Genomic DNA, 22049 nt, shown 5'->3' with positions numbered 1-22049 from the left:
AATGGTATCGATATTTTTGAGTCTAATAGACAAACTGAAACGGTTACTAAAACAAAGTTTCACAATTTTGATACTTTTGTCTACATGCAATTTGAAGCCAAAACTCCTGATTTTTCGAATAAAACTCATGATGGTTGGGACATCAAACAAATTAAAGTATATATATATATATATATATATATATATAGAACAAAACTTGTGGTTCATTAGACTTGTTCTTCCATTCTATCAAAAGCTGATGGTTGGGACATCAAACAAATTAAAGTATATATATATAAATATATATAGAACAAAACTTGTGGTTCATTAGAATTGTTCTTCCATTCTATCAAAAGCTCATTAAAAAGTCTTGCGTGCCGAGTAAATCAATGTCCCTTAGCTTATATTCTCCAATTTCGATATGCAAAATATCCCTTGAAAATGCATGCCGTGTAAAGAAGAATATCCCTTTTATGCCATTGTTATTTTATTTTCTAATTGTCACATACTCGTACTTTATTTATTTACTCTCATTCACAGCAAAAATTCTTTTGATTTGAACAATATAATTCAAAGAGTTTAGGAGAAGTAAAGAAGAGCAAGCCCTTTGTTTATTTGATTGAGTAGTACTTTTATGTAGATAAACATTGTAAAATCACTAACCAAAAAAGAAAAAAAAAATCACCAAAAAAATGTCCTTAATGCATCTTGGTTACTGAGAAAACAATACAAAGTGGGGGAAAAATGACTAGAAAAACAAACCAAAATTGGAAACCAATATTGTAAAATAAAGTTGCACACCTCTAATATACAGGACAACACAAGTTGTTCATTTTAGGAAAGACAGAAAACAACACATTAGCAACAAAAGAACAAACAACTCTTCCACATGGTGGGTATTTCAGGTAGCTCCAGCATTTTAAACCATCTGCAAGCATCGAAGATGAAGAATAATAATTAGAGATGTGTACCTATAGAGCAAAACTTCTTAATCCAACTATTGTCCTAGTGAGAATCAACAATAAAGAATATTTTCCCCATCAATTAAAATAGAATTTAATAATTTATGTATCTATTTGGATGCAAAACTTTCTTAGAAATAAAAATAATTGAACGAGCAGTAAAACATGTCTCTTCAAATTCATAATCCGGATCAATTTGTTCATGGAAATACAATGTTAGTATAATCCCTTCTACTTATTCTCCTAGCTAGAAAACTAAATGAATGAACAATATTAATCCAGTTACAACATGGATGCAAACTTTATCAAGGGATCAAAATCCAATTACATACCTATTTTTGGAGGGTCTCACTTCTCAGTGCTTGGTAGAGTCTGTAATAACCTGCCACAACCTAATTATTCGGAGGCCTCCTCTCTCTCTACGTGGTTGCTTGGACAATTTAACAAACACCTGTGATTCTATTGTGCAAACCCATCAAAAATAGCAACGTTCAGCAAACCCAAAGCCAATTTAGACCCAAAAAACAAACAAAATGAATGAACATTAGGATAATCCATACTACTTATTCTTCTAGAAAATTAAATGTAGAATATTATCAATCCTTTTACTGAATATGATAAATGTTCCATAGTATGGCTGCTGTCACAACATGGATGCCAACATTAACAAATAATCAAAATCAAGTTTCATACCTATGATTGGTAAAATATAATAACCAGCAATACGCTAACTAGTAATGAAAAACTCAATATTTGGAGGCCTCCTTTCTCTTCGTGGTCGATTGGACATTTTATCAAACACCTGTGATCCTGTTGTGCAAACCCAAAAGCAATAGCAACGTTCAGCAAACCCAACGCCAACATTTAGACAAAAAAAAAAAAGAAGCAGAAGAAGAAGATAATGAACAAGTGTTGTTGGGAAGAAGATAGGCAGTCCATGATTCCAACCATTATGGGTGATAGATGAACATCCCATCAATATGTAAAAGAAATGATGTGGCAATAAACTAACCTTTGGATTTATTTCTTGAAACTCGACTTGCATATAAACGAAACTTGGATTCACTGACTCTCCTCTTCTAGTTTGTAGAAGGGATCAAGATCAATCGCAACAAGAGGGATGTGAGCTATCTTGAACCACTCTCGTCCTTTGCAGCGTTCTATCAACAGAGGACAGATCCGAATATGAAGTTGCAGGAGTGAGAGAGGCAGTCCATCCTCTAGAAAGGACGTGAGCTTTTGACAGTTTAAGATATGAAGATACGTGAGTGAGGGAGAAATGCCAAACTTTGGAAACGACGTGAAATTTTTGCAATTAAAGATAGAAAGATGCGTGAGTGAGGGAGGCAGTCCAACCTCTGGAAAGGACGTGAGATTTTCGCAATCATCGATAATAAGACTCGTGAGTGAGGGAGGCAGTCCAACCTTTGGAAAGGACGTGAACTCTCTGCAAGCATAGATATAAAGACTCGTGAGTGAGGGAGGCAGGCCATCCTGGCAAAAGGACGTGAACTTGCTGCAACTATTGATAGTAAGACTCGTGAGTGAGGGAGGCACGCCATCCTGGCAAAAGGACGTGAGCTTTGCACACCGCACGATACTCAATTCTTCAAGAGAGGCGAGGAATTGAAAGCATTTGGAAGAGATGCATTCCAGATCCGGGAAGTCTAGAATGTTGAGGCTCGTTAAAGAGGCAGGTAGCCCCACCTCTGGAAAGGACACCAGATGCGAAGAGTCACTATGAATTGCAAGTTTTTTAAGAGAGGTAAGCTTAGACAATTCCCCCTCAAAAGTGTCATAAATAGAAAGTGATGTTACGTTGGTGGGGAAACCTACTTCCGGAAATGATAAAATGCTTGGACAATACAGTATTTTCAATTCTTGAAGAGAGGTGAGGCTGTGTATGAAGTTGGGCAGGGCTTGGATTTTAAAACACTCCTCAATCCTAAGTGCTTTCAGGTTGGTAGGGAGCAGCCCGTTGTCTGGGAAGGAATCAAGAATGGGACAAAGCTTAATAAAAAAATGATCTAGATGGCTGAGCTTGTGTATGCCCATGGGTAAGGATTTAAGGTTATTACAATCGGAGATCTGAATGACTTCAAGAGACGAGTTCTCATGGAAGCTCTTCGCTATCGACTCCAACCTATCACAAGAACCAATTGTGAGGCATTTAAGTGTTGCTGGTAATCCTCCACTTGACGTTAAGGATTTGAGGGATCCACATAGGCTAATTTCCAAGTACTCAAGAAGAGATTTGCTGCACCACCAAAATTTATTGATATCATCCCCATCCACCAAAATCTGCATGTTGACGCAAGTCGCTATCTTTAGCCGCTTTAGAGTTGGAGGTAGTTGCCCTATTGCAAAGTGAGTCAATGAATAACAGTCTGAAATATAAACCTCTTCAAGATGCATGCCGTTGTCCATCATTGCCTTGGGTAAAGATTCCAAGGCCCCGCACCATGTAATCTCAATTTTTCTTAGTTTGGATGGGAGATGTTGTAGTAATTCCACGTCATTTAACCCCAAATTTGTCAACTTCCCACATCTTTCAATAGTTAAATCTTCAACATTTGTCAGTCCCTCCATGGTGAACTCTTCTATTTGACATGTGAATTTGGAAATTGTTGAAAGAGATTTGAACCTTAGCAAGTTGAAGTCAACCTTATTTCCATGCACCACACCTTTGGATCCCTCAATTTCTATATTGCAAAGCTCTGGAAAGCTGGAAATTGAAACCACCAACTGCCTACTTCTATCTATGACAATATTTTCTAATAAAGGAAGGTTGTTTGGCAACTTACCCATCAGTTTTGGACACTGTCTAATAGAAAGCTTACGCAATTTTGGGAATTCTCCACAAGGACTCCAATTCTCCCACTCCTGCATATCATCAAAATGCAAAGTTTCCAAGGATCTAAAAGGTTGTGAGCAATCTTCCCCATAAAATTCGGGACCAATATTTTTCACACTGCCCATTCCATTAATGAAAACCTCTTTGAGTGATGGTAATTTGCCCACCGCAGGCAATGATGTGCACTTTGAACAACTTTCAATCTTCAAGAGTACCATATTAGAAAATGAAGGAGCTCTTAACCACATTGGAAATTCTGTACCACCATAGTTGCTGATGGTGAGCTCTGTCAAACCCTCGTGAGGTTTTAGCATGTTAAGTACCTCTAATTCATGTGCTCTGCCGTTTGACTCATCCATGTTCTGACTCCATTCAAATGACACCCCAGAGAGATATTTCTTTTCAAATAGCCTGGCGTCCCTTGCATCCCCAGGATTAATCACATTTTCCAATCTGGAAATGCAAAGTGTATCTCGAAGATGCGACAAAGGCCCTAACAATTTTACCCCGGAACAACTATCTTTTCCAACAACTAAATGAGGCAATGTCTGGAGACAAGTTAATTTACTGATTTGCGGAGGCATTCCTTCCAATTCACGTGCTCCTTGAATGTTGAGATGTCGCAAGTTGAGTAGGTTTCCAAACGTTGACGGCAATTTCTTTAGAGAAGAACAATCCTTCAAGATCAATGTCTGCAAATTGTAAAGAGTGCCTACTGATTCAGGCAAGCATCTTATTTTATTGTTAGAAAGGTTGAGGAACCTTAGATGCTTCAAATCACCAATTGATTCTGGTAGCTCATATATGTTGTATCCTTTCAAAGAGAGCACCCTTAGGCGTCTTAATTTTGGCAACAATTCAAAAGGAACCTTACGAGTCAAGTGATACCTTCCATATGAAAGCTTAAAAGGCATGAAGGTTCGTAAACAAATGAGATCATTAAAGACCTCAAATTCTTTAATGCCATCATATTTACAAGCCCCCAAGCCATCATATTTACCAGCCAAGTAAGATGAATGCCGAGCCTTTCTAGACGGTTTCCCTTCATTATTACCCCCAACTTTGTCTTCCATTCTAAAGCATATATCTCCTGCAACATGTTGAGCCAAATCATTGATGAGGTCATGCATCACAAATCTTGATTCATCGTTGAACGATCGTTGGAAAAATGACCTCGACAATAGATTACAAAAATCCTCCCTGCCAAAATCTTCCATTTGCTTTCTCCCTTCCGGTGGCTTAATCAAACCTTCTGCCATCCATAGTAGAACCAACTCTTTCTCCTCAAATTCGTAGTCCTTGGGGAGTATTGAACAATACGCAAAGCACCTCTTCAAATGTGAAGGGAGATGGTAATAACTTAACATAAGAGCTGGTGCAATTTCATTTTTCACTTCTGTTATATCCCATAAATTGCTATTCAACACATCTTCCCACTCATCACGATCTACTTTACTGCGTAAGACGCCTCCGAGTACTTTTGCTGCCAGAGGAGAGCCCCTACACCTTCTAGCGAATTCCTCACCAATATCTTTCAGGTTTAGATATGCACTGAAGTCTCTTGTCGGCAATGCATGATGGGCCAATATGGACAAACAAATATCATTTGACAATTCATTCAAAGGGTAAGTTGGAATGGTACCCGTCTTTGATGAAACTCCACGATTGCGAGTAGTGATGAGAATCGTACTTCCCGGAGCCCCTGCTTCAAAAGGAGCACGCAGACGAGTCCAATCCTGGTAGTTCTCATTCCATAGATCATCCAAAACCACTAGGAACTTCTTCCCTCTTAGATTCGCCTTCAGTTTCTCTTGCAACCAACTTAGATCCTTACCCTCACAATTTTCAGAGGAGAAAAATTGTAGAGCTGTTTTGGTCACCCTAACAGCATCAAAATCTTCAGAAACACAAGTCCATGCTTTGAGCTCAAAAAAGTTTTGCACTTGTTCATCATTATACACAAGTTGAGCAAGAGTAGTCTTACCCATACCCCCCATACCAAGTATAGGAAGCACAGAGAGTTGAGCACCACTACGTTTTTCGCCCACCAAAAATTGAAGTAGAGCCTCTTTATCTTTTTCCCTGCCATAAACATCAGCTTCGGTCACCACAGAAGTTGGGGGCACTGTCTGACTTGTTCTGGACGATCTCCTCTCAACATTTTCACTCAATTTCAGATCATCTTTTAGCTTCACCATGTCGTTGAATCGAAGAGTGATCTCCTCTATCTCCGACTTCAGCTTCATGTTGAAACCAGTAAAACAAGAAGGGACGAGGTTCTGCAGTCCCATACTTGTGGTTTCTGCAGTCAATTTCTGTCGCAAAGCTTCGGTGGCAAACTCATCGAGTATGTCTTCCACATCGTAAGCCAAGTCTCTGAGATCATCCAACCAGACTTTCACAGCCCTGCGGCCCCTGCCATTATCTTGCTTCTTCTCCTCCGCATCATCAAGCACTGCCTCAATTATTGTAAGCATTTTCCTCCAATTGTCCAGCTTTTCTTCAAGCCCCTCTCGGCGAGCAAAGTCCAGCAACTCAGGAGACGCTATACGGTCAAACAGGACTCCGAGTGACGCAGAAAGGACGGCCTCTGCCATTGTTTTCTTAAATGAATCTGGAAAAACGATGCAAAGGGTAGCCAAGCACTCTCAAAGCAGAAAGTATTTGGGTTTCTTCTTGATGAGATTGAGTAGTACTCTCAAAGCTTGTTTTACTCCAACACAAATCAAATTGCTTTGACGAACATGGGTTGTTTGTGGGACCCTAGCTGGCTGTTTGGTGTAAAAGCCAAAAAGATAGACCATCAACGGAACATGGGTTGTTTTTGGACCCTTGCTGGCTGTTCACCGTACCATTATTTTTCAAATCACCATTATTTCACTCACTTTTTCTAAAGCATGTTCATGAGATTATTATCATGTTACTTTCCTCCTTTTTTTTCTATTTTCTTTAGCTGGTAGGCCATAAACGGCTCTCTTTTTTATTTTTTTTTAAAGTCTAATATATCTCTCTTTTTCCAAAGCATTGTCCTTGAAATTAACCAAATTCTTCTGTGAAAGCTTGGAACTTGTTTACTCCTGTCTGCAATAAAAGCACAAGACAGATTTCACCATTACCGACATATGATTTGATAGAGGAAGGTGGGCACTTTCGTTGTTACGTCTACTATTCTGTTTTTATATCCGATGATAATTTTTAGTCCCATATAAAAAAGTGTGTGAATTTTAGATTACTTATACCGCTCTCAAAAAAATAGTCTTGTTTGTTGTTAGTATGCTTTACAAAAATATTAATTTAAAAACGTAAAAACATAATTTTTATTCACAATTTAAATGATTAAACTACTATTTTAATTATCAAATGTTTAAATGTATTTTAAAAGGTTGTGTTTTTAAATTGTCGGGTTTGTTCGGTAAAGTTTTTATGTTGAAATATATATAAAATATAAACGAGAAAGAAAAGATAGTGAAAGCAAATAGATAAAAATAATATTACATAATTTTCTATTTATATTGAAATAATAAATAGTAATAAAAAAAACCTTAAAGTAAACACAACCTAATTAAGAAATGAAATAAATCTTACATAAAATATAAAAAGATGAATGAAAACATTCTAAAATAAAGGAAAATAACCTATTAAAAAAATGATACAAATATATAATATTCTAACAACTTCTTAGTTTTTTGGCTGGCCGCTAACAACTTTGTAGTTGTCATATCATATAAATTTTGTGTATTTTGAATTAATTTTTAATATTTTAACTATTTTGTAAAAAAAAAAAAAGAAAAAAAAAAGGCTGCCTTAAAAAACGTTGGCAAAGGAATCAATTCATTGCTTTTTCTTCAACTTTTCCTTTGTCCATTTTCTCCGCTGCTTTTTCTTTGGATTCTCTGTTCTTTGGTGTTATCTCACTTTTCAGACTACGGATCATAGAACAAAGAAAGATTAATAATGTATGACACGTTAGCAAGTTCATCGCTCCACTTGCCCACCCGTTTTCAATTACTTTTCTCCTTCCTTCGTGTCCTTTAATTAATTATAAGTCATCTATTTAATAGAACAGAAATAACAATCAAGAAAAAGAGGAAGATGTTCATAGCCTATCTTCTGAATTTATTATTGATTTTTTTTTCTATTTTTTATTTTTAATAAGGTTTGATTTAAAGGTGAATTAATAAAATAAAAACAACTAATGTTATAAATAATAGAGAACCTCACTCTAACGTTCACGATATTCCTTGGTGCTCAAACCAATATTACCATAATATTACAAAATGGATAAGATTTTATTTCAAGTATCTAACTTTGCATGATAGTGTTATAGAGATATATAAAGAACAAAACCTGTAGTTCATTAAAATTGTTGTTCCATTGGATCAAAAGCTCATTAAAGTCTTGCCAAGTAAATTGGTGTCTCTTGGCATACATTCTCCAATTTTGACATGTAGAATATCTCTTGAAGATGCATGCCTTTCATGTCTTTGTTATTTTATTTTCTAATTGTCACATACTCAGACTTTATCTAAAGAAGAATATCCCTTTCCTTGAAGATGCATGCCTTATACAGAATAATATATCTTTCATGCCTTTGAATGTTAATCCAATGATAGTTTTAAAATTCACATAAATTTTAAAAAGATACAAGAAGGACATGAGTCTTCTTTCAGACACTACTCAAATTATAAATACTGATTGCCTCACTCCCCTACTTTTAAATGCATATTCTCTTATATGGGCACGTAGCATCTAAAATTACTATATTTAAAATTTAATAAGAGAGAAATAACAATCAAGAAAAAGAGAAAGATGTTCATAGCCTATCTTTCGAATTTATTATTATTTTTTTCTATATTTTTTAATAAGGGTTAATTTAAAGGTGAAGTAATACCATCATAATAAAATAATAATGAAACAGTGATGCACTATATAATATTAGTAATCCGAAAAATGCAACTTGCCTAAGAAAAAATAGAAAAGGTAAATTATAACATTCCACTAAATTCTAATAAACTCTTGCTTTTTTTAGTATTAAAAAAAAACAAAAAGCCCATAAAAATGTCCGTGAAAATTAAAAAAGTTGTATTGCAATCCTTTTTTTTTTTTTATTTAAATAAAAAAAATCAATACAAAATAAAATTTTTCACTTTTCAATACAATTTTTTTATTTTTTATACCAATCATTACTTTATTTTTTAATTTTTTTAATGTCTACATTGCATTGAAAAAAGCCTTATTGTTTATCAAACAAGAAGGGAAGGAAAATAATTAATTTCAATTTTCATGGACATTTTTATGGGCTTTTTTTTTTTTAAAAAAAAAAAAAAAAAAAAAAACCAAATCAAAACAAAAAGAGAAGGGATTGCAGTAAAATGTAATGAATGTTGTTTTTCAATTGCCTTTATTTCCTTTAATTATTGGGAGCGAGACTCTTGGCTTGGCTTTCTTCTTCCCATCTGACAAAATACATCAGTCTCAAATCTCAATCATCTACCCCACTTACATAATTGTCGACAGCGGTGTGGAGACTATTGACTATTGATTATTGATTGTCACGCTCAAACAGGACTGAGAGGATCGCAGAAAGGAGGATCTCTGCCATTGTTTTCTTAATGAATTAGGAAAAACGACGCAAAGGTTAGCCAAAGCACTCGCAGAGCATAAAGTAATTGGTTTCTCGTTTGAAAACTTGATGAGTAGTCTCGAAAGGCCTTAACAGCAAGAATTTCGACTTGCTTTGTGGGACCCTTGATGGCTTCTCTCCCAATATATATATAAAAGAGTACCCTATGAAAAATGTTTGGTTTTTTTTGTAATTTATTTAAAAAATGAAACCTTTGGAGAGTTTCAAGTATTTAACCATTATTTTAATTACCCCTAATAAAGCGCACAACTTTTTGTTTCACAAGCAACTAACCTCTTCATGTTAAGTTGTTTTTTAATTTTATGTGGGTCTTATTAGTTAATTTGATTATTTATAGTTAGATGGGTATTTTACCTATATTTTAAGAGTTATTGTAATGAGCTTGGCTCAAAGTCATATAATCTAGAGTTAGTGATATTTTATAATTAGATAATAGGTTTAGCCAAAAGTCAGTTAAATTAAGGTTATAGTTTATTTTACAATACCTATTTAAATGCTCTGTGTACTCCTATAGAGATATTATGATTAATGAAAAAGACGTTTTCTTTGAGGCATGATTGCTCTCTTTCTTCTTGGTGATGAGATTTTACCAAAATCCTATTGTTGGCCAGTAAGACTCTGATCAACATAATTTATCTTATTTTCTTTTATTTTTTATATATTTTATGTGTTCTCCTTCCGTCCGGCATCACAAGGCAAAAATATTCATTCACAATTTTTTTTTAAAAAAAAATCTTGAAATTATACATAAAATAAAATAAAAATCTTGATGAGGATATATACATAGTATACTTTTCCCATAGTACTATGTCTTCATGACATGGTTGGTGGCGGCCTTTAATTTAGTTGTTTTGATCACGTGGTGTGGAGTCCATTACAGTTGGCCGCATTCAATCCAATCCAATTATTCAGGAAGACTTTTACATCCACTTGGCGCAATTATTGGTGTTCACTTAATTCATTCCCATCTTTCTTTTTCTAAATCAATGCCTACAAAATGGATAAGGACAAATTGGGCAATTTCAATTCTAATTAAAGATTTTATAAATAGAATGGTATATTGTTATATGAAAAATATAGAAGATTTTCATTTAGTGCATTTAGGAAGGCATATTTATGTAAGAAAATTTGTTCAAAAAATAATTGAACAATATTATCCTCTTAAATACACTAAGGCTCTGTTTACTTCGACGTAAAATGGTTTTCAGAAAATGATTTATGCATTTTACGGTGTTTACTTCGACGTAAAATAGTGTTCAACGGAAAATATTTTCCGTTTGACCGAAAATTAAGAATTTTCGAAAAATGATTTACAGTTTTGAAAACCGTAAACCATTTTTTGACTATGAGCATCTCATTCTTAAATCAATGGACATTGCCAAGACCCGCTCGGGACCAGCCTAAGACTTGCCCGGGACCCGCACAAGGCTTGCCAGGGACCTAACCGGGACTTGCCTGGGACCCTCCCAGGACTTGACTGGGACCTGCCCGAGATATGACCAGGACCCGCCCGGGACATGCCCGAGACTTGACCGGGACCCGCCCAAGACCTGGCCAGAACTTGCCCGGGACCCCGACGGGACCTGCCCTGGATTTGACTAGGACTTGCCCGAGACCTAACCGGGACTCGCCCGGGACCTGACTAGGACCCTCTAGGAACCCGCCCGAGACCTGCCCGGGACCCAGCTGGAACTTAACCGGGACTTGCCATAGACCCTGGCTGGACCCGCCTAGGACCTGTCCTGGACTTGATCGAGACCTGCTCGGGACTTGACCGAACCTGCCCGGGACCCGCCGGGACTTGATTGAGACCCGCCTAGGACTTGCCTGGGACCCCGCCTGGACCCGCCCGAGAGTTGATCGGACCTGCCCAAGACTCGCTTGGGACTTGCCTGGTCGGGGCCCGGGCAGGTGTTGGTCAAGTTCTAGGCGGGTCTTGCCGGGGTCCCAAGCATGTCCCAGGCGGGTCTCGGTCAAGTCCCGGTCAAGTCCCAGACAGGTCCCGCCGGGTCCTGGGCAAGTCCCGGTTAGGTTTCGGCAGAGTCCCGGGCAAGTCCCTGCGGGGTCTCGAACAAGTCTCGTACAGGTCTGGGTGGGGACCTTATTGGAAAAAATATATATATATAAAAAGATATTAAAAAAAAAATTATTTTCCATATGCAAGGTAAACGCCGTAAAATGTTTTCGACGAAAAATATTTTCAGGAAAAATGGCTTTCCTAAAATTATTTTACGAATGAAACTATTTTACGTCGAAATAAACGGAGCCTAAATAAAGAAGTCTTCATTTCATTTTAAATGAAAAGAACCCTTCTAAAAATGGCTTCCAAATATTCTATAAATTTATCATTTTCCTTTGCTTTTTCTTGGATTCCCTGTTCTTTTTTGGTGTTTTAAATAGAAACCAAGAAAAAGAAAGATTAATAGTGTCTGTGGCACGTCCATCGTTGTAACAATCTCATATAGCGGAAAAACTGTAATTATCAATACAAAAAAATACTGTTAAAATACTTTTCTTTATACAAAAATACCCAAAGCTATATCGTACAAGGCATTTATACAAATCTATCCGACAGTCTAAACTCTAGACAAAACTTAACCAACTTGGAATCTCTGTACATCTCAATATGAATCTCTAATCACAACTGCATAATTACCTTGATTTTCCATTCCTGCAAGCACTACAAAAAACTGTGAAGTAGTGAGTCAATTGATTTCCGACAATATAAATCATTGTTGAATCATATATATAGCAAAATGCTAGACAAGTTATAAAACCACAAAAATCCGTATTATTGGATATCAATATCATACTCAGTAAGTAAGAATACTTACAGTGGATTACATGAATGGATCATCAAAGGTAATTACTTGAAACCCGTTCTGCTGCAGTTGGTCCATACCCATAACAATCCCTTCACTGACTTTCTCTCTCTCTCTCGCCTAAACTCTCTTTCTTCCTCTTCAGCTCTCTGTCTTAAATTTCCCATCTCACTCTCGGTTTCTCTTGTGTTCTTTCTTTCTTGTAGCGCTTGGTCTCGCCCTTTCTCTCTCTGTTCTGAGTAAACACTCTTAGAAAGAAGAAAGACCGAGTAAAAAGCGGAAGAAGGAAGAATATATGCAAGAGATGGGAGAGGAGATGAGTGGTGAAAATTGTGAAGGAGAAGAGTTCTATTTATAGGAGAAAATCAAACACTATTCTACCTTCAATTTACAATTATACCCTCATTTTACTATTTCACCAACCCTATACTATTCCACCAACTCTATACTATTCCACCAACCCTATACTATTCTACCAACCCTATACTATTTCACCAACCCTATACTATTCTACCTTCTTATTCTACCATCCTTATACCTACCATTTACTATCCTATTATATCACCAATTATTACAATCATACTCCAAATTATACCAATCAATCATCAATTATCATATCTTTTAAATCTCCCAATAAAATAATCAATATAAAATCATCATCATGATATAATAACCTCAAATCAATATTCATTCCAATAATATTCATAAGATCTAATAAATTCCTCAAGAATAAATATTATTACCTAATATCATCAATAAATATCTCAACCTCAAAGTAAATGCCATTACCTAATATGAATATTAATATAATCATAGCATAAATTTAATATCTCTAAAATAAGACTTTAAAAATCTGGGGTGCTACAATCGTATCGTAGTACTAGCAAGTCCGCCACTCCAATTGCCCATCCATCTGTTTGCAATTACTTTTTTTTTTTTTTTTGTTCTTCTACGTTCGTGTCCTTTATTAATTATAAGTCATCTATATTTATTGCGCAGTTATTTCGGTTTGCTAGTGGTAGGTAGGATAGGTATGAACTTATTGATTGTCATCTTCTTTTTCTATTACAATTAAGAGAAATACTTAGTTTCATTAAAAATTTTATTTTTTGACTATTTAAATTTTAGGTAGTATAGTTAATTTTTTAAAAATCTATTAATTTATTGTTTAAAATCTATTAATTTTAAAATAGACCATGCCACCTAGGATTAAAATGACCAAAAAATAAACTTTTTAATGAAGTCAAGCATTTTTCTACAATTAAAATTGAAATTACTCTTTTCCTTCAGGTAATGATACAATGAACGCTTGGCGTGCATGAACAATCATGCACGCCAGGCATAACTTTTTTTATTTTTTATTTTTACAATTAAAATAATATTAAAATAATTTTTTATTATTTTAAAATATTAAATCAGCTGGGCGTATGCACGCCCGGCGTTCCAAATATCATCACCCCTTTTCCTTCTCTTCGTTTGATTAGAAATGAGAGAATATTTCTCCATTTAGTATAAAAGGAAAAGTAATATTGTAAATATTGTCATTCAATTTTAATGTTAACACAATATTACTTCTTATTTTATACTAAATTGATACTCTCCATTTCATTTGAAATTGAGAGAATTTTATTCCATTTGAGGGTGTGTTGGACATTCTGATTTTATAGATAAATATGTGATTTTAAACTAAATTGTAATAAATGAATTGTTTGAGATTGTGTGTTTTTTTTTTTTTTTTTTTTAATACGTTTTTAAATGGCAGATAATGATGTGTTTTTTTAAAGATAAATGTTAGGGATGCTAACTTTTTTACGTACATAACATGTTGTGAAACTTATTCATTGGAGATTATCGAAACAATTAATAATAAAAAAAAATGCTACGGGTACCCATTTAGTAAAAAGTTAATATCACTAACATTTCTCTTTTTGAAATCACATAATTTTAAATTAAACTGTGATTTTGCCAAACATTTTAGTGCATTTTTAAAAATCACGATTTCAAATCGTATATTTTAAAACCATTATTTTTACATCGCAAATTCAAATAACCCCCCCCCCCCCCTTTTTTTTTTCTTTTTTTTTTAGTTGTTTTAGTTTTTATTTCCTTCTTCCAAATCCATAAAATTACTTTACTTCTTTCATTCTTTCTTGTTTGAATTACAATTTTTTTTTTTTTTCTGTTCCATTTTCTTTCTTTAGTTCATTAGGTGCAGGCCATGAAACCGCTTAATTATCGAGTTTTGTTATGACAACACTACACTGTCACTGCTGATAATGAAATCCGATATCTCCAGTTTGAACGAATGAGATTGTTTGATTTTTTTTTATTATTATTATTGGCTGTGATGCATCAAAGAATATTGGTTATGATACATTGATACTCACGCTAGTACTCAAGCCTACCGTGTAGCTGTCACTTTAATTAGTTTTGTTCCATCACTGCGGTATGAAATAAATGTCTAGACGGAGCAGAAAGTGGAAATCATTAATAATCAATTACCGCTCCTACACCTTCTTTTTTTTTGTTTTCTTTTTTTTTTAGATATTCTTCGACCATATCTATAACTTTGGCCTTTTCGCTGTTCGTCCGTCCACATTTCACCGTGTTGTACCGTTCATTTCCTCTTCGGCTGTTGCTGCTGTTTGTTGGTTGTTTGTTTTGTGTTTTTTGTTTTGAATAAGAGTTTTATTCTCTTTAAATTTGCCATCGTGAGTGATAAAGAATAATTAAGTGTGAGAAGTTATTTTTTATGGCCTAAATAGTTCATTGTCGAGAGTTATCTTTTATGACTGATTTAAATAAATTTTGTTAAAAAATTTAGATCCACATAAATTATTATTATTATTATTATTTGTAAGTTCTTCCACAAAATTGTTGGTTGCCCAGTTTTGATGGCATCGATGGATGAGATGTTTGACTAGGAAGGCCGGTGTGTGGTGTGGACTAAATTACAAGTCATCTATTTATTGCACAATTATTTTGGTTTTATAGAGGAACGTCTACCGGAAGAGTAATGTTGGAAAAAAAATAATTGAATTTGTGATAAATAATTATTAACGGCATCTTAAAATTGGATCCGGCTTGGTGCTGTTAAACAAATCCATAACATATATCCTGTTAAAAAATAGACGGAAGAGAAGACGTCGTCTCTTCAAGGAACTAACGGACTTAGTTTAAACAGTACTGACGTATACTTCTAAAGAGCTAATGCGTGAAGTGTTAAGGAGGATACTGATGATGCTCTCACCCAAGCACACAGTTGTGGAAACGAGCCTCATCAAAGGAGAATTGACAGCCCACAATCTCTACAATATTCAACCTTGCGATAACAATCGGACTCAATTTTCCTTATTACCACACTTCCCCTTAGGTTAGAGATTTGTCATTCATTGGCTGTGAAGATTTGCACTCCTGTATTTCCATATGGGATCCATGCTCGAGCTTGGCTTCCTAGTTCATAAACTTGACCATTTGCTGCCGCTTTTAGAACTTGAACAGCCTCTTTTAATCTGCTCTCTACATTTTCTCTTGTAGCTGGCCTCCCCGTGTATTTCTGCATTAGTGTAGCATTGATTGGTATATCAAACCCGCTGACCCGGTGCAATGGCCACACGATCTCCATGGTTGAGCTTGCCAAATCCAAAATATTAAGAGGTGCATTCGCTGATAGACCACGTAGTTTTAGGAAGCCAAATACAAAATATGTGGGAGATTGATGCGGGAATGAAGGCTCTGTTTTAGAACATTGAAACAGAGGTGAACAGAGGGAAAAATGGACTTGGATGCCTGGTTGATTTTGTTTCCAAGTTTATTGGATGCAATAAAGGGACAATAATTTCACCACTTCCTCATTAATATAATCACAGCTAACATGTTCTTTCTAAGATGTTATAAGATAATAAGAGCCACTGCGGACATGACAACATAGGAATAGCAATTCCAAAATTTTGAAGCCACTGATACTAATTATTTTATTTTAATCACATGTCAGCGTGAGGGAGAGAATTCTCCTAGCTAGATGCGGTACTATCATTACAAAGTTCGGTTATAAATGTAAAAATTGTTTTTACTCATTGCAGTGATGATGATGGTCGGCGCTAGCCCAATCACTAGGCGAGTTAGGCAGTTGTTTAGGGCTCCCAATTAAAAAAATATTTTCATAAAAAAATTAAAACCCTAATTACCCTCCATATTTTTTAATTAACCCATCTAATTATGGTAAATAAGTAATTAAAAAAAAGGCTCCAATTAATGAATCTTAATAAAACAATTTCCATAAAAAAAAAATTCAATGCCTAATTGCCGTTTCCATAAAAAAAATAAAAAAATAAAAAAACATAGTCAATATATATGCTTAAATTAAGGCCCCTACTTAGTTTCAAAAAAACATTAATATCATTTGATTTTCTAACATTCTCAAATAAATAAGGCATTATCTTCAGTTTTTGGACAACACTACCGACTTTCGAAAGCGGCGATTACAAATGTCAATGATAAAATATGGAGGGATCAAACTTCAAATTGTATTAGTGATGTTGTTTTGATGAAACAATTAGCTCTATCTCTTAATTGTTGATGGAGTATTTAGCTCCACCTTCCGATCCTTTTATCAATGATAATTATCAAGTCTTATTCACAAAAAAAAAAAAAAAAGAAGTTGGTTCCAAGCCAACATTATTGAATAGGGTTATAATATCTAACATTTCTCGGACATTGCTTGTGAAATTACTCATTTATTTCTTTCGTGTTTGATTTACGTCTTTTTTTTTTTTTTTTTTTCCATTTTTGTTTTTTGTCCATTTTTCGTTCGTTAGGGATATGGCATGAAATCGGCCCTATCAATTTTCTAACAATGCTTCTATAATCTTTTCATCTTCCTAATTTCTTTCTTTCTTTTTTATTTTTGTAAGTTAATGTAAAAACAATTAAAAGAAATTTATAACAATCAATGATCTTAATTGAAAATGAGTAATGTTATTTAATAAATGGTTATAATTATTATATAATTGAGATAGTGTGGCCGTGAAGAATCGATAACGTTACATCATCTCAATTGTATATATAATAATTTACTAAATAACATTATCATTGAAAGATATCAAAAATTCAAATGAAAAATATCCAATAAATTATATCTACTCTCAACATCAAATGAAAGAGGACCTGATAGTTGATGGGATTCATATACTAAAGTATAATGCCTGAGGTGCAAAGCCCATTTACTCGCACAAGTAAATTTTATTAGATAAGATTCCCTGCAAAAGATTTTATTTCAAGTATTTAACTTTGCATAATAGTGTTATATAGATATATAAAGAACAAAACTTGTGGTTCATTAAAATTGCTGTTTCATTTTACCAAAAGCTCATTAAAGTCTTACATACCAAGTAAATTGGCGTCTCTTGGCATACATTCTCCAATTTCAATTTTAACATGCAAAATATCCCTTGAAGATACATGCCTTGTAAAGAAGAATATCCCTTTCATGCCTTTGTTATTTTATTTTCTAATTGTCACGTACTCATACTTTATTTATTTGCTCTCATTCATTTAAATCTCCAAAAGTATATGCAAACAAATAAGCAAAAGTTGTTTTTGATTTCAACAATATCATTCAACGAGTTTAGGAGAAGTAAAGATGGGGAAGCCCTTTGATTACCTGATTGAGTAGTACTTGTATACAGATAAAAACATTGTAAAACTACTAACAAACAAACAATGATTGGTCAAATTTGTACTGTAATGACCAGCAATATGCCAATTAGCAATGAAAAAGAATATTCAAAGGCCTCCTCTCTCTACATGGTTGCTTGGGCATTTTAACAAACACCTACGATTATGTTGTGCAAACCCAACAACAATAGCAACGTTCAGAAACCCAAGGATAACATTTAGACGAAAAAAAAAAAAAAACAGATAATCTAAGTGTTGATGGAAGAAGAGATGCAATCTGTGATTCTCTCATTATGGGTGATAGATGAACCTCCCATGAATATGTGGAAAAAAAAAAATGTGGCAATAAACTGACCTTTGAATTTATTTCTTGTAACTTGACTTGCATATAAACAAAACTCGGATTCATTACTTCTCCTCTACTGGTTCATCGATGAGCTTATTATCAATCGAAACGAAAGGGATGTGGGCTATCATCTTGAACGACTACCCCCAATTTTTTTTTTTCTTTTGAAAAAATATATATTTTTAATTTAAAAAAAATAAAAAATTTAATTTGGTGCCATGTGATCCTTGATAACGTGGCTATTTATGTCAAGTGTCGAATTTTAATTGGTCCACATGTCAATAACGTGGACTTCTGTTAAGTCAACTAACGACAACGGACGAAATGACTAATTTAGTCTTTATCAAAATTACAAAGACCTCATATGATTAAAAAAAAAAAAAAATTATAATAATAATAATAATAATAATAATAATAATAAATAAAACATAAGAATATTAGGTATTTAACCCAAAATTTAATGAATCCGAGGTGAATAATCTTCCTGTGGAAACACATTATACATTGAGATGGCATGGCCAGGTCCATCCATTGGTTGGTGGTGGGGCCAAAGTGACTTTTCTTTTTCTTTGAATTTTCCTTTGTTTCGATCACGTGGTGTGGGACTGTGGATACTCTTTCTGTGGAAGCACATTATACATTAAGATGGCATGGCCACGTCTATTGGTTGGTGGTGGGGCCAAGGAGACTTTTCTTTTTCTTTGAATATTCCTTTGTTTCGATCACGTGGTGTGGGACTGTGGAGTCGGTCCCATCACGGTTGGCTACATTCAATCGAACCCAAAAACTCTCTACGTCCACTTGCACAATTTTAATAGATCGAGGATTTTTAGTTACTTTTTTTCTTTCTAATAATTAATCTTTCTAATTTCTCTTCTTTCTTTTTATATATTATGGTAATCTTTCTAATTTCTCTTTCTTTATTTTTAGAGAAAACTTCACTTTAAAGTTTAAACTACCGTACATTTTGAAAAGACTTCATTAAAATTTAAAAGAATAATTTTTTTTCAAAACTAGTCTGAAAGAAATATCTTCTAACTCATTTAAAATAGTGTCAAATGTTTATAAACATTTAAAAAACACATTAAATTTTGGTCTAAGTTAGTAAACTTTTATTAATGACGTTAAGAATTTAATATATAATTTAAATGTTTATAGACACTTGGCACTATTTTAAATGGGCTGCAGAGGGATGTGTTTATTTTGGTTTTTCTATCTAAAGAAATTGCTCTTTTCTTCCAAAAAAAAAAACAAACAAACAAAAGGGTTGGATGTTATTTCTTCCATATTGGTTTGGAAGAAATTTCTGTAAAATTTAAAAACTCTCAATTTGAACATTTGAACTTTCAATTTGAATCAATTAACCCCCATTCGTCAGATTTTAAACGTTAAAAGTGATAAAATAACATTTACACACTTGATTTTTTTTTTTTTAAAAAAAAAATTCCAAATATACACTTAATTTTTTTAAAAAAGAAAAAAGAAAAAAGAAAATGAAGGGTAATTTAGTATTTTTAACCACTTTTGTTATGGGTTAACGGCCGAATTTGACAGAAGTGGGTCAATTGATTCAAATTGAAAGTTTAGGTGTTCAAATTAAGAGTTTTTAAATTTCAAGGTGTCTTTTCAAAACATCAGGTAATTCAAGAGTTTAAAGTAAAGTTTCTCATTTTTTTTATTTGTTTAAATTTTACATTTAAATATTCAACGAGGAATTAAACTTCTAACATTAATATTAAACAATAATTCGCACAAACAAATTAAATAACATACAAGTGCATGGTTCTAATTACATAAAAAGTATTAGATAAGTTAGAGAGTAATGCTAACGTGTGGATAATTGTTAAAGGCTTGTTTTGAATTACATTTGAGAAATAGAGATTGTAAGTAAAAAAAAAAAAAAATGTTTTTTTGGCAAAAGCTTCATTTTAAGTTTTTGCTAAAAGTGAGTTTTGATTATTTTTAAGTTTTTTGACATTCAAAAGTGCTTTAAATTTTTTTTACCAAACATGTGAATTTTTTTTTTTTCAAACGAGTTTTTAGAATGTTAAATGCACTTTTAAGATCCTCAAACGTAATGGCAATCATGCCCTAAAAGTAATACCACAAACATCAATTCGTGATATCTGGCAAAGTTGAGGTGACGTGAGTTGAAATTTGAGGGGATCTTTATCCCACTTGCTCTCTCTTATGGTCAGAAAGGTGATGTATAAGGAAAAAATTGATTGACAGGGAATGGGGACAAAACAAAATTAACTAGTAATAAAGGGTAGGCAAGCAATCCAACAAAAGAAGGAGAGACTTCACCACAAGTATTAACTAGGGTTTGTTTGGTAAACGATTTTGTTTTGGTTTGAAATTGTAACAAAAATTGATTGGCGTAAAAAAAAAAGTATATATATATATTTAAAAAAAAAAAGTGAAAAAGTAAGAATATTTGATATGAAATATTAAAATTTTTTGTTTTGCAGTGAATTTTTTATTTAAATAGTAATAAAAAGTGATTGATGTGATGCAAATAGTAAGAGAATGTTGAAAAAATGAAAAAGTTGGTTGTCTTTGCCTTTGTCAAAACCCTTTAACAAACAAGCCGCTAATTTATCTTATATCTAGAGCTGAACCCACGTCCCACTTCTATAGAGTAATTAAGCGACCGGCATGTGGACTAAAGGCTATAAGTCTCTATTTTACAATAGAAGGACAATAAATGACTGTTATAAATATTAAAAAAATTAGATGAGAGATGACGCTTGTCACTCATTAGATTAGATTGAAGAAAATATTTTCTAAACCAATTTGAGAGAAATTTATGTCCAAACAAAATAAGGGGAAGAAAAGAACATCCCTAAAAACAAATTTGTGTGTGGCCTTGGTTACCACAAGAGATGTGCGGTTGACAACCCATTATCACTTCTTTTATTTTTATTTTTATTTTTCTATTCAATATGGGAGAGGGGAAAAGGAATATTTTTCTTTCACATTGCTTTCCTCTAAATCTCCAATTTCCAACCACTACCTTGCGAGGATATTTGTTTGATTTTTTTAATTGATAGAATATTAATAAAAAAATTAAATATTTTAAATAATTAATTATGATCTAACATGATAATCTCAAATTTTACAGAAACTGATATTTTTGTGGTTATAGTTGATGATTGTTTATCTTTTGTAGGCAATTTGTCAAACGAGTAATTGTAGGGACAATCTTCATCTCATCATCTCATATTAGATTATGAAGAACAGCAAGATAATTAGAAAAAGAAAAAAGAAAAAGTAGAGCTGCAAGATAAAGATAAAGATGTAGTAGATACACTAACACATACTTCCTACTCCTCATGCTCTTTTTAACGGGCAATTGTGAAATCCAAGTCAGTGTGGACGGGGGACTTAGATTCACAAATTATACTACTGATTTTTGATTGTTTTGTCCTCCTACGTGGCAATATTTCAAACCTGCTGTTCATTTGTTACATCGACCTTCAATTGATTTGAATGAAACGAGAACAAAAAAATATAATGGCTTCTTTTCAATGATCATTCATCAAATTCTATAAAAAGCATTCCAAGTTTTCAACTTTAGCAGTTACATGTGATAACAACGAAATATATGGTTGTCATGTTAGCTTTAGCCGAGAGATTTTGATGAAAGAAAACGTTTTGGAAAACTTTTTCTGTTATCCGCTGTTTGGTTGCTGAGAAAACTAAAAGGAAAGGAAAATTATGAATGTTGTGTTGTATTTGGTTTTGGGTTCTGAAGAATGTGAAA

The 22049-nt window shown here is 33.6% G+C and overlaps 1 protein-coding gene across 2 annotated transcripts; it reads right to left on the bottom strand.

Moving 5' to 3' along the window:
- Positions 1–685: 685 nt before the first annotated feature.
- Positions 686–6581, bottom strand: LOC132191099 (putative disease resistance RPP13-like protein 1). 2 transcript variants are annotated; one of them, XM_088513063.1, is made up of 4 exons: positions 1954–6581; positions 1635–1751; positions 1274–1400; positions 686–907 (listed from the first exon to the last, which is right to left on the bottom strand). In XM_088513063.1, exon 1 carries the CDS (start codon positions 6390–6392, stop codon positions 2004–2006), a length of 4389 nt encoding a protein of 1462 aa, XP_088369189.1. In that variant the 5' UTR covers positions 6393–6581; the 3' UTR covers positions 686–907; positions 1274–1400; positions 1635–1751; positions 1954–2003. The 2 variants fall into 2 exon arrangements, with proteins under 2 accessions (XP_088369189.1, XP_059462097.2); XM_059606114.2 differs by lacking the exon at positions 1635–1751.
- Between the last annotated feature and the right edge of the window lie 15468 nt (positions 6582–22049).

Source organism: Corylus avellana, chromosome 2 (assembly GCF_965113065.1).
Source record: "Corylus avellana chromosome 2, dhCorAvel1.hap1.2, whole genome shotgun sequence".
NCBI classification, from domain to species: domain Eukaryota; kingdom Viridiplantae; phylum Streptophyta; class Magnoliopsida; order Fagales; family Betulaceae; genus Corylus; species Corylus avellana.
Note: the sequence above shows the minus strand (reverse complement) of the source record. Positions and strands in the feature narration are given on the sequence as shown.